The sequence below is a fragment of the Acipenser ruthenus genome, chromosome 1 (genome assembly GCF_902713425.1).
Source record: "Acipenser ruthenus chromosome 1, fAciRut3.2 maternal haplotype, whole genome shotgun sequence".
In the NCBI taxonomy this organism is placed as follows: Eukaryota; Metazoa; Chordata; class Actinopteri; order Acipenseriformes; family Acipenseridae; genus Acipenser; species Acipenser ruthenus.
In genome coordinates this window covers 13,214,523-13,226,718 of record NC_081189.1, presented here as the reverse complement: position 1 = coordinate 13,226,718, position 12,196 = coordinate 13,214,523, and the positions used below count along the sequence as shown (strand labels likewise).

The 12,196-nt window shown below is 40.1% G+C and overlaps 1 protein-coding gene across 3 annotated transcripts in view; it reads left to right on the top strand.

Moving 5' to 3' along the window:
- LOC117403996 (extracellular matrix organizing protein FRAS1-like) overlaps positions 1–12,196 on the top strand; it is a 111,677-nt gene that overhangs the window by 88,377 nt on the left and 11,104 nt on the right. For all 3 annotated transcript variants that reach the window (XM_059004022.1, XM_034925212.2, XM_059004074.1), the window contains 19 exons: positions 239–371; positions 849–1,039; positions 1,594–1,747; positions 2,644–2,907; positions 3,036–3,224; positions 3,627–3,746; positions 3,886–4,065; positions 4,701–4,825; positions 5,696–5,836; positions 6,427–6,654; positions 6,818–6,931; positions 7,614–7,764; positions 8,148–8,307; positions 8,618–8,786; positions 8,973–9,219; positions 9,584–9,928; positions 10,655–10,815; positions 11,308–11,455; positions 11,823–12,028. In XM_059004022.1, the coding sequence (XP_058860005.1) occupies positions 239–371; positions 849–1,039; positions 1,594–1,747; positions 2,644–2,907; positions 3,036–3,224; positions 3,627–3,746; positions 3,886–4,065; positions 4,701–4,825; positions 5,696–5,836; positions 6,427–6,654; positions 6,818–6,931; positions 7,614–7,764; positions 8,148–8,307; positions 8,618–8,786; positions 8,973–9,219; positions 9,584–9,928; positions 10,655–10,815; positions 11,308–11,455; positions 11,823–12,028 (3,426 nt within the window). The remainder of the gene's footprint in view (positions 1–238; positions 372–848; positions 1,040–1,593; positions 1,748–2,643; positions 2,908–3,035; positions 3,225–3,626; positions 3,747–3,885; positions 4,066–4,700; positions 4,826–5,695; positions 5,837–6,426; positions 6,655–6,817; positions 6,932–7,613; positions 7,765–8,147; positions 8,308–8,617; positions 8,787–8,972; positions 9,220–9,583; positions 9,929–10,654; positions 10,816–11,307; positions 11,456–11,822; positions 12,029–12,196) is intronic.

The window sequence follows — 12,196 nt, the reverse complement described above, 5'->3', positions numbered from 1 at the left end:
CCAAGCTGATTTACTGGATTATCTGTATGAACCACAGCCTAGGTTGGGCTATTTATTGAAATAAGCATGTCCAGGGACAGCGTGATGTGTATATGCTGTTTGGGTATCTTTGTTAAATGTTAAAATGTGAACAGCTTGTGCACTGAATTGTGCAATGTACTAGATGAAAACATAATAATAAACATTGGTCTTCTTTTTAGTATACCTTCTATCTACTTCTTCTTTTCACTTCACTCAGGTGGAAGAGGGTGGCAGAGTACTGCTGTCATCAAGGAATATTCTAGCAACGGATCCAGACACTTCGAAGAAGGACTTGTTGATACGGCTAATCACACCACCTCAATACGGCTACATTGAAAACTCAAACAGAGGTGTGTGACTGTGCTCTCTGTTTTACAGGCTGCATTATTCTTTTGTTTTTTTTTAACTGAAAATATGAAAGTTCACCATGGTAAATTGGCAGTTTTCCTAGTGATTATCCCATGCTTGTGCTATATATTTACAAGGTTACCAAACTTGCCTGTTCTTTTGCTTCTCCATGGAATCCTAGAATCTGTTATGTTTTTACCATAGCACAGCGTACCTCTGTAAGGAATGGGCATTCCTGTTGTCCAATCCAAAAAACATTTGGATTGTCATTGTTTCGTTATAGGCTAAAATTATTAACATTTAGCTTTAGTTTTTCATACCCAGTTCAATAAACATACTACTCAAATAACTGCTGATGTCTATCTGTTTGCTTCCCTGATTACATATTTACAATATGAATTCATTCATTATAACATGCAGGTTTTGTTGCCATACATTTCATGCTTACGGTACATTTTGCCATGTAATCTGTTTTTTAGATGGAAAATCTGGAGGAGCAGTGACTGTCACGCCTGACGTTGTCTTCTCCCTTGAGGATATCATTTCGAACAACATTTACTATGTGCAGAGTGTCCATCAAACCGTTGAGCATCTTCAGGACAGCTTTAGCTTCTACATTACTGATGGCTCCAGTCAGACAGAGGCTTTCACTATTGACATTGACATCCGGGTACAGTAACTTCAGTTCAAAACAACATTTCCTTGCGAGATGGATTACACTATCAGAAAAATAACTGAATCAACAGCATCACTGATATTTATTTATTTACACTGTGTCGCCATGCTCAGGTAATGTTGATGATGAAGTTGATGGGATCTTATTTAATGATCCTTTCACCTGCCATTTTCCCATAATCTATTGAATCTTATTAACACGAATAAATACAATTAAAAAAACAACAGAAAATTGGGCATTAAATTGGATTTATATGTTTAAGGGTGGTTGGACTGAATTTTGATCTGCCACTATTTGGATCACTGAAATAAACTCCAGTGTGTGTCATTACAGTTGAATAACAAAAACATTTAAAAAATGTGCTATCATTTTTTATAGCGTGCTATTGCAAACTTAACAGGTATAAATTAATTACTAAAACAATGGAAAGGTTTCAACATTTAGCATGCTGCTTATTTGTATTGAATAATAATTGAATAACACTCTTACATTATGGTCACAATACCATTAAAGGGTTAATAAGGTCCTATTGGGTTTGCTTGTTTCAGAGTAAGAACGATGAGCCGCCAAAGATGTCTGTGAGCAGTGTGCAGGTGGAGGAAGCTTCTGGCGTGGTGATCAGGAACACTTCACTGACACTGCTGGATCTTGATACTCCAGACAATGAACTGGTTTTCACTGTCACCAAGAAGCCAGACTATGGTGAGTCCCCATCTCACAGGGTTGGGGTCCGTTAGATTCACTGAGGGTGCTGAGAGAATATGAGAAACTCACATAAACTCACACGATCAGGTCAATCTAGTGAGCCAGGAGGCCATTTTTTCATACTCTTCATGTATGGTGCCGTCTTGAGGTCTGTATTCAATCAAATCTTAGCAGGCTTGATAGTGGCATTGATCTTACAGATTGCTCATGTTTTTAAAAACTAATTTCACACATCTTTTTGTCACTCAAAATTAGGTTTTTATAATGAAACGTCAGTTACAAAACTTATTTTGATGGTTCAAAGAGAGGTTCTCCGAGTCATAAAAAAGTTGATGACAGTCTCTCCGATGCCCTTTATTCCATTCATCTCAAGAGACTTTAAAAAGCATCTTTAATTAAAGAGTTAAAGTGTTCTTAATAGCTGCTTCAAATCCTCAACAGGATGAATGTTTGCTTTTCTTCTGCATTAAAACACACAGTATTCACTTGAGGGGATTGAAAAGAGCTCAGTTCATAATTACATAAATATTTGATTACTGAATGAGTTGGTCTTTGACATACTCACTTGTCTTTAAAAAAAGATTGAAACATGCTGTAAATGTTCTTTGTCTAAAGCGTGTTAAATTCTTTCTCATCAGCCACTATATTTCTTTGGTCTCCGTAGTCAGTGTGGTGGTGATCGGCCCTTTGTTTCTCACTATTACCCCAGGCAGTCCTGGTTTTACTCCATTCACTGTTTCACATCCGGGTGGAATCTGTAGGTGTTCTTTAATCTTTTGGTGTGCATCTTCTCATGCATGTTACCAGGGTTAAAGGGCCAGTTTTTAGCAATGCCTGTTTTCAGGACATATAGAGGATGCCGACCCACTTTATACTTTCTGTGTGCCTCCCAGGTAAGCTGCGGTGGAGGCAGTTCTACTCGGAGCCCCTGGAGAATGGACGTGTTCTGTCCCAGGGCTCGTCTTTCACGTACCAGGATGTTCTGGATGAGCTGATTGTCTACACCCCTGACAGTCTGAGCGTCCATAACGATGAGTTCCGCTTCTCCGTCACTGACGGCCTCTACACTGAGAACGGGAGGATGGAGTTCACAATGAACGTACAGAAGAGTGAAACTCCAAGGCTCGCTGTTAACAGAGGCCTTCAGCTTTCAGCAGGTAGGGGAACATTTACCATCTAAATAAACTGCCCTACCATTAACAAGCATGCTGTATATTGGGCACAACTATCTGCAATGTGCTTTTAAAAGAATATGAAGTATAATAATATGTATGTGTATATTTAGGCTCTGTAGCTAAGATCACAGATCAGCATTTGAAAGCCACAGACATTGACTCGGATGAGCTGAAAGTGAAGTACACAATAACCAAGGACCCCACAGTTGGCAGACTGCAGCTATCCAAGAATGGAAACCTTGTCCAGATCTCAATCAAAGGACCTGTTAAGAGCTTCACGCAGGCTGACATCAATAAAGGTAGGGGTTGATGTTCTTGCTTTTGTTATTGCAAATAGTTATCTGAAGCTGAGTAAAATTCTCCAGTGCAGCTTAACAGTTGACTGGGGTAAGGGATTGTGTGCATGCAAGATGTAACTCATAAAAATCTTCCTAAATTAGTTCTCGGAGGAATAGGGGAAAATGTAAACAGATGCATCTGTTTTTATTATTTATGAACATATAACAAACTGACTTACAGAGTGCAATATTGGTGTCAGAACATCAGGTCAGTGTTAAATTATGCAGCCCATTCACGTGCACTCTTCATTGGAAGCTTAAAATGTGAAAACTACACACACAGTATGTTCAGCTGTTCGACCAATATGCTTTGGAAAATACAAGTGGTTGATGTGTGACTTTTAGAGTTTTGATCTTTTCCAGGTTTTGTGGAGTACAGGCATGAAAAAGGAGAGTCAGGAGGAAGTTTTGCTTTTGAGTTTGACCTTGCTGACTTGGAAGGAAACAAACTGATTGATCAGTCATTCTATATTAGCATTCTGGGTAAGTGCTTTCACTGCACCTGTTTGTGAAAGGGTATCCACATCTTTCAGGTACAAGTCTATTGCGATTTTGCAGCCTAACATAGTTAATGATTAAATGTAAAGTAACACTGACTTTGTGTGTGTGGTCTGTGTTGCAGAGGACAGACTTCCCCCCTCTGTCATAGTTAACAAAGGGCTGGTGCTGGATGAGAACTCGGTGAAGAAAATCACAACCCTGCAGCTGTCAGCCACAGACCAGGACAGTGAGCCGGGAGACCTGGTGTACAGCATCACCAAGCAGACACAGCTGGGGCGCCTGGAGCATGCGGCTTCACCAGGTGCAAGGGCCTTCTTTTCTAACGTCAAAGCAATGGCAACAATTTCAAGTAATGGACGCAGTACTGTGATTTCCCCTTCATTTCACAAGCCAATACCAAAGGCTACATTTATTGCTAATACTTACAGAATACAGAGTGAGCAAAACACTATTCTGTCTTCTAAGAGTTACAGTGTACAAGAATAATAACATTTATTCTGTGTATTCACCTCACATGACAGGGAAACAATAAATGATTGCTGTTCCATGAATATTCAGTAGGTGGCGGTAACAATGAGATTCTTCCTACACTTTCAGCACTAACCAGCGGTATTGAACATCAAAGCATCTTATTCCAGAGAGAACATGGAAAACTACCAGCTGCTGCCTCACGCAGCAGCTGAAAGCAATAACCAGTAGTTTTCTGCAGCTACACTTGTTGTTCAGTATTCATTATTCCTCCTTCACCCTCACTGCTTTGTGTTCCAATCTTTAGACACTCTATGTAGAATTCTTTTCACATGGGGAAAGGTAAAGGGACACAACAAGATCTCTTTACAGCCAATCTTGTAATAGGTTGTGCTCTAATAAGTAAGCACTACATTTGCAGTGCGCTTGTCAGTGGTGTCTATTTTACCATTCTTATCTTGTTTGTAGGGTCAAGGATAAGCACATTCACTCAAGCTGACCTGGCCTCACGCAGTATCCAGTATGTTCATACCAGCGAAGAGGAGAAGCACTCTGATGATTTCACCTTCGTCGTGTCCGACGGGGCAAATGAGGTACAAACACGCGTTAGATTTCCAAACTTGAAATTCTTGATATAGAGGTTAGAAACTGGCTATTGTTTAGTATGTTTCCTCTATTATTACTTTATTTTGACTACAGTACTGTAAAAGACCACTGACTGCTTAAAAAAGGTTGTTTACTGTTGACTAAAACAGTCAAGAAAAAGCATTTCTTGCACTAGTTATTGTCTTAGGTAAGTACATGTTCAAACAGTTTATGGGCTGTTGAATCTTTGATTTTTACATAGGGCTAAAAATGGTTCCAGTAAATCTTGCCTAATATTTAGTGCACGTAGGTCTCACATGGTCCTATGTAAAATGCTAACACATCATGGTAAATGTGTATCTTGCAGATATTTTAATGCTCAGCTTCCACCGTCTACTTCAAGAGGTCAAAGGAAGAGACACAGAGAGATTGAAAACCTGCGAGTCAACAGAAAAGCAGCGATTGGTTACTGAGAAGGAATGCCAAAGTGTGAGGCTTAAGAGTTCTTATGAAACTCCCAGAAGCAGCTTGATTCCTCAGTAATCAATCACTGCTTTTCAATGACTGATTTGCATTGTCTCGGTGTTCCTTCATGAGACCTCTTCAAGGAGTAGAATGCAGGGAACGTGAAGAAGTGCAGTAATGAAATATCTGGGAGAAGCATTTGGTATATCTTGTTAATTAGTGACTTTGAAAACATGAAACACTGGAATACATGTTAAAGTGTACTTCTTTTGGATAGAAACATGTACAACCTACAAAGTGTTAGTAATACATTTTATCTAAGCATTACAATATTTGTTAGCTCTATGTACTGTACTTTAAGGCTATCCCCCCACAGTGAAGGCTGTCCTAACAGTGACCCCTGTGACTTCCAGGTTGCACAAACCTTTTACATCACTATTCGCCCTGTGGATGACTCCTTGCCATTGGTCCAGAATCCAGGAATGCGTGTGCAGGAGGGTGTGAGAAAGACCATCACTGAGTTTGAACTCAAGGCTACTGATGCTGACACCGAGGTGAGCTCCGACCGGAGAAGCAGCCTGACTTCTGTACTCGGCCTGGGAATGAAGCCACTAAGTTAGAGGAAGATAGAAATCAATACATTTCAGAGGGGCAGGTATATGTAAACAAAACAAGCCAAAGTAAAAATGTTTCATTTTTGGTGAAACTCTATGTTGCCAAACTAGCAACAAGCATATCAAAAAGTTCATTTCAGGGTTCAAAAGTGCGGCAATTGTTTGAAATAAAAATTGTGGGAATTGCACTCTGACCTTGACAAATGTATTAAAAATATTTTGTTTTATGCAGACATAGAGAGAAATTATAATAGTTTCCTACTTTGGTGCTTAACACTCCTAACAGTGTTTTGCAAATGCAAAATATATTTTTCTCTGGTATTTATATATAAAAGGGTGGGACTTAAGTGTCTGGTTTCCTCAGTTTCATGAAGATTTGTTTAAAAACTAATAACTAAGAGGTAGTTTCACAACTTCTGTATATTGCTTTCCAGTGGACACAAAAGGCAGCCTACAATATTGGGGATTTAGGGTTGGCCCACTCTATACACTTTATTTCACTGCTGATGTTCTATACCTAACCAACACAGGCTGAATCTGTTACCTTCACCATTGTGCAAGTTCCTCGTCACGGTACAATCGAACGCACCAACAATGGCCAGCACTACCGCCAAACGAACTCTTTCACCATGGACGACATCTATCAGAACCGCGTCAGCTACAACCACGACGGCAGCAATTCCCTCAAGGATCGGTTTACCTTCACGGTGTCTGACGGGACCAATCAGTTCTTCATGGTGGAAGAGGGGCAGAAGGAGGTGAGTGGAAGATTGGAGTGTGCGGGCCAAGCATTTACTCTAGTCTGTAACTAACTACTTTTTCAAAGAGGTAAAACGCCTGTTAATTTTACAGAACTAGAACTAAGCAACTAAGTTCTCATTACCTTGTTTTTTCTCCTTTTATTGTTTTGTTTTTTTTCAGATTGTGACAGCTGCTCCTCAGAGGTTTAAAATAGACATCCTTCCCGTTGATGATGGTACTCCGAGAATCGTCACCAACCTCGGATTGCAGTGGCTGGAGTATATGGAGGGAAAGGTAACATTTGTCTTTGTGGTAGAAATGCTTTATACTGTCAAGAGTCCTCTGTTTTCCAACTCATTAGTTTTTGTTTGGCTTATTTCTCTGGCCTTTGTGGCACTGCTTAAAATAACTGCAATTCTACTTGCGGAAAGTCACACTGCGTTTGCAAAGGCTTTCATCTCAGAGTGTTCCAATTTCTCTAAAGCTTGCAATATATCATGAAAATACCTCTCGACTTTCCTGAAGGTAATGGCTAGATTTTTCATAATTTTTTATAAATGTTACGAAAGACAAAAAACCCTTTGAAATACATGAGTAAATGTTCTTGTATTGCAAAGTTCATATTGCATATGATACAACCGCTAAATGAAAGTATTTTAATAGAACATCAGTAGATGTGAAATGGGGCAGTATTCCACATGTATATATCACCAGCTGTCACATACTTTGCAGAGTGATATTGCTCATTTTCTGTTGGCATGTTGACATTTCTTATTTTTTTGTTTTTAATCACTATGTCGTCATCTACTGGACAAAGCGCACAACCTTTTAAACTGTACCTTAGCAATGTCATAAACAAAATACATGAATACAACAAACATACATATATTTCTTTCTTTTTTCATTTAGCGTTTTGGTTTATAGTTGACTCAAGACTGCCTGACATTAATTGTTTGAAATCTGTCCTTCATAACAGGCCACCAATCTGATCACTAAGAAAGAGCTGCTCACAATGGACCCTGACACAGAGGACAAACAGCTGGTTTATGAGATCACTGCCACACCAAAGCATGGGTACCTGGAGACCAAACTCAAACCTGGAGGTCCCATTACAACATTCACACAAGGTACAGCTCGGACTGCTTATTATATCAGGTGGACCTGTTCCATGCAATGTTAGACCACTCTGAATGAATTCAATAAAAAAAAAAAAAAAATGCTATTTACACTTTTGCTTCTAAAGGCCTGGTTTCAAAACGAGTAGCTTTCAGTGGACAGTGTTTTGACAGTACTTTGACACAGTAAGAAGTCCAAAGAAATAGAGGCCAAGGATGCTGCTTCTAAATACATCACAAAATGCAAAGACCCCCCGCCAGCCCCCATTAGAAATATTGTCTAGGAATGTATGTTACAAAAAGCCTCCAGAATGAATGCGCATGATACTTCATTCCACACTGTAGTATATGAGTAACAGTGAGCGCCTAAAATATTTCTCTTGTTGTTTTTACAGCGGACGTTAACCTGGGTTTGATTCGCTATGTCTTAAACGAGGAGAGAATTCAGGAGACTATGGACACTTTCAAGTTTCTGGTCAAGGATAGTAAACCAAATGTTGTCAGCGACAATGTGTTCCACATTCAGTGGTCTCTGATCAGCTTTCAATACACCAGGTAAGCCATTCAAAGGTTTTTAAAAGCTCTTTCACCCAAAACAGACTGGAAGCAAAAAATAACTGAATGCGAAAGGAGGCCCTCCATTAACAACACATAATATATAACAACTGCATAATTACTCAGTACTAGGCATAACTAAAATCACAGTGATTGCATATGTGTTACCACTAGTTATGCAAACTGCCATTCAGCAAATTAAAAAAAGCATTTCTTTATTTAACCCATTTTCCTATTCCATAACAGGTGGAATGGAATGGACTGCTTTTGATGTGCAGATTTCTATGTTTTGTTTTGCTTGTGGTTGCAGCTTCAACGTCAGTGAGAAAGCAGGCACTGTCAGTGTAGCAGTGAAGAGGAGCGGCAATCTGAACCAGTATGCCATCGTCCTGTGTCGCACTGAGCAGGGCACTGCCACCTCCACCTCCAGCATCGGCTCAAAGCCAGGGCAGCAAGACTATGTGGAATACGCTGGGCAGGTTGGTTCACTGGCCACGAACCACAAAAACACACACTGCTAGTTAAATGTGTGATTGTAGACATATCTTTAAGAACTGTGATGAAGTCATTGTATGTTTGGTAGTATAATTAGTGTTAGCAGCACAGTACTACAGATTGTGTTCACTGCTCACTCAGTTTCTCTCCACCTCCCACCCACCCAACAGGTCCAGTTTGACGAGAGAGAGGACACCAAGGCCTGCACCATTGTAATCAATGATGACCAGGTCTTTGAAAACATTGAGAGTTTCAATGTGGAGCTCAGTATGCCAGCCTATGCCCTGCTGGGGAAGATCACCAGAGCCAAAGTGAACATCAACGACACCGAGGACGAGCCCACTCTGCAGTTCGACAAGAAGACTTACCACGTTAATGAAAGCGCTGGATTCATCTTTGCACCCATTGAGCGAAAAGGTGAGTTTCTGATTTTCAAGCATAATGTGACCATTTTTTTTATCTACTGATACTGACCAGTTCAGTTAATATACAATTTGGGATAATGGTGGATAAAATAAATATTAAGTGGTTGGTATATAAAAGAAAAGAGAAGTGCCTGCTAAGTGGTCAAGTCATACTTTACATAGTCTACAATGTGGTGTATTCTCTTATCATTTATTTATCTATCACATATCAATTATTCAGTAGTCTTGTTCAAGTGAGTGAGCCAGGATCTCCAGACTCTCTTAGCCTTCAACCTCTTGTTTCAGGTAATGCTCTGCTGTATCCCCCTGTCATTAATCTCATCAACACAGTCCTTCCTTATCATATTCTTGTCCAGGTGATACCAGCAGCACTGTATCTGCTCTGTGCTACACTGTTTCCAAATCGGCCCAAGGCAGCAGCCTGCATGCTCTGGAGTCTGGGTCGGATTTCAAGTCCAGGGGAATGAGCAGTGAGAACCGTGTGGTCTTTGGGCCAGGGGTGAGCATGTCCACCTGTGATGTGAAGCTGATAGACGACAGCGAGTACGAAGGGGTAGAGGAGTTTGAGATCGTCCTCGCGGACGCCTCCGACAATGCGCGGTTGGGTGGCGTGGCCAATGCCAAGGTGATGATTGATGGTCCCAACGATGCCTCCACAGTGTTCCTGGGGAATGCTTCTTTTACATTCAGTGAGGATGCAGGTAAATATCAGAACACTGCCGAATCCATTACCCCTGGTAAAACATGTAGTTTCCATGGTAACATTTAACCCCCTCCTGTAGTCAAAATAATTCCACTTGCATTCTCCCTCTAGTGTAGCTCAGGTTTTGTTGGATTGACTTTTATTTTGAGTAGCCCTGGAGCTAATATTAATTATTTACATTTTTGAAAATAAAATGCACCCAATAAAGCTACATTCAGTTAGTGTTGTGAATGAAGTATATAAATCAACTGCAATGCAATGGTTTTGTACTAACGGGCTGTATTAAATATGGTAACACCAGGGAAGCTACAATGGCGTGAGACATTAGGTAGATTATTACTCTACTTGTATTATTTTCATCTTTTTACATACCAATGGCATCATAGTGGTATGGACCAATTCACATTGGCAGTCCTCAACGCAATGTTATCATATCTGTACACAGTGCAATATTTTTTCAAATGCGTTGTGTTGTCCATGCTGGTCATAGTGTGCCCTGCTGGTAGTTCTGCTAGGTTTTTTGTCAGGTAATATGCAAATGTTTTTTTTTCTTTCTTTCTGTAACAGTAGAGGAGCTCAGGTTCACACTTTAACACCGGCTAGCACTTGTATACAGAACTGAGACAGGAAGAACAACTACAAGAAGACTTTCTATTCTGTTATGCAGCTAAGTGATTTGTGTCTGAATTTATATATTAAAATGTAATTGCAATTTTCTTTTTAGGCACCATTGAAATTCCTGTTTTAAGACATGGCACCGACCTTTCAACTGTGACCTCAGTTTGGTGCGCCACCCGACCATCCGATCCCGCGTCCGCCACCCCGGGAGTGGACTACATCCCCAGCTCCAAGAAGGTGGAGTTCAGGCCTGGGAAAACTGAAGAGGTGAGGCCCCCTGCTGATGCACCCTCCTGCCCTTTCCCGAGCTGCTCCAGAGGCTCATACTGCTAGTGGCCACACCTTCATTGCAGGAGGATACCAGTACATTGAATGTTGCTGGTATAAGATTCTTTTATTGTTTCAGAAGGTGGCTTAGCTGAAAATGAATCCCTTGAATTATGTAACTTTGTAGAGATGTATAAGCATGTACAGTTTATATGTTGTGCTGCATAACATTTTATTAGGTCCTATTCATGAAACTTTCATTCACAATGTATTTATTTTTTTATTATTAAATCTTGATAGAGTTTTGAAACAGGAGCAACAATTATAAAAAGTATGTATTGTAATTCATCAAAATGAAAGTTAACGTGTTCATGAAGAAGACCAATGGCTTATTAAGCAGTTCCATAACTCAGAATGTTTGAGGCCACGAGGAGCACTGTTCATAAGTTCTCCTTAAATTGTATGATACAGACTGTGCAATTATCTCTGCAGGTCTGTAGTCTGACTATACTGGATGACACTCAGAATCCCACCATTGAAGGCACAGAGTCTTTTGTGGTGTTCCTCAGCTCAGCGCAGGGGGCTGAACTCACCAAACCTTTCCAGGCTACTGTCGTCATCACAGACACATTCCAGGATGGTAGGCTAAGAGTCACGCATATTATTCACTGTCTCAAGCGCACTGTCTAGGAAATACATGAGAGAGAAACACCTCATTGCACAAATACCCAGACCAAGTTTAAGGCTAGTTAAGGTCTTCACTGTTTTGTACAATTGCATAACAATCCATGTCAAGTTTTTTCCACCCCAAATAGTAGGTTCGTGAGCAGGAGAAGTACAAAAAATATCCTCAGCCGTTGGATTAGAGATTCATATTTTTATAAATTATTTTTATTATTCTATGAATGTGTTGTATTAGATAATATATAATACATTATGTTGTTTATATATATATATATATATATATATATATAGTATGCATTATTACTGATGTGTCTTTACTTCAGTTCCCAGCATGCAGTTTGGTAAAGATGTGTATTCAGTGAAGGAGAATGAAGGAGTCTTGAGCATTCCTGTTATCCGCACTGGAGACCTGACATTCGAGTCTTCTGTGAGGTGTTACACCAGGATGCAGTCTGCTATGGTGATGGATGACTTTGAGGAGAGGAGGAACTCAGATGATTCTCGAATTACTTTCCTCAAAGGAGAAAAGGTAAAATTATTATTACTTGTACTGTCAGTCCTGGTTCAAATCACGTTGACGTTGTTCTGCTGCCGATGGATATGAACATGGTCAATAAATCTCCATGAATGGACAGCAGTAACGATTCTTCAGCCCTAGCAGAGCTTCAGGCTAACCCATTATTGTCCTGGGCACTAG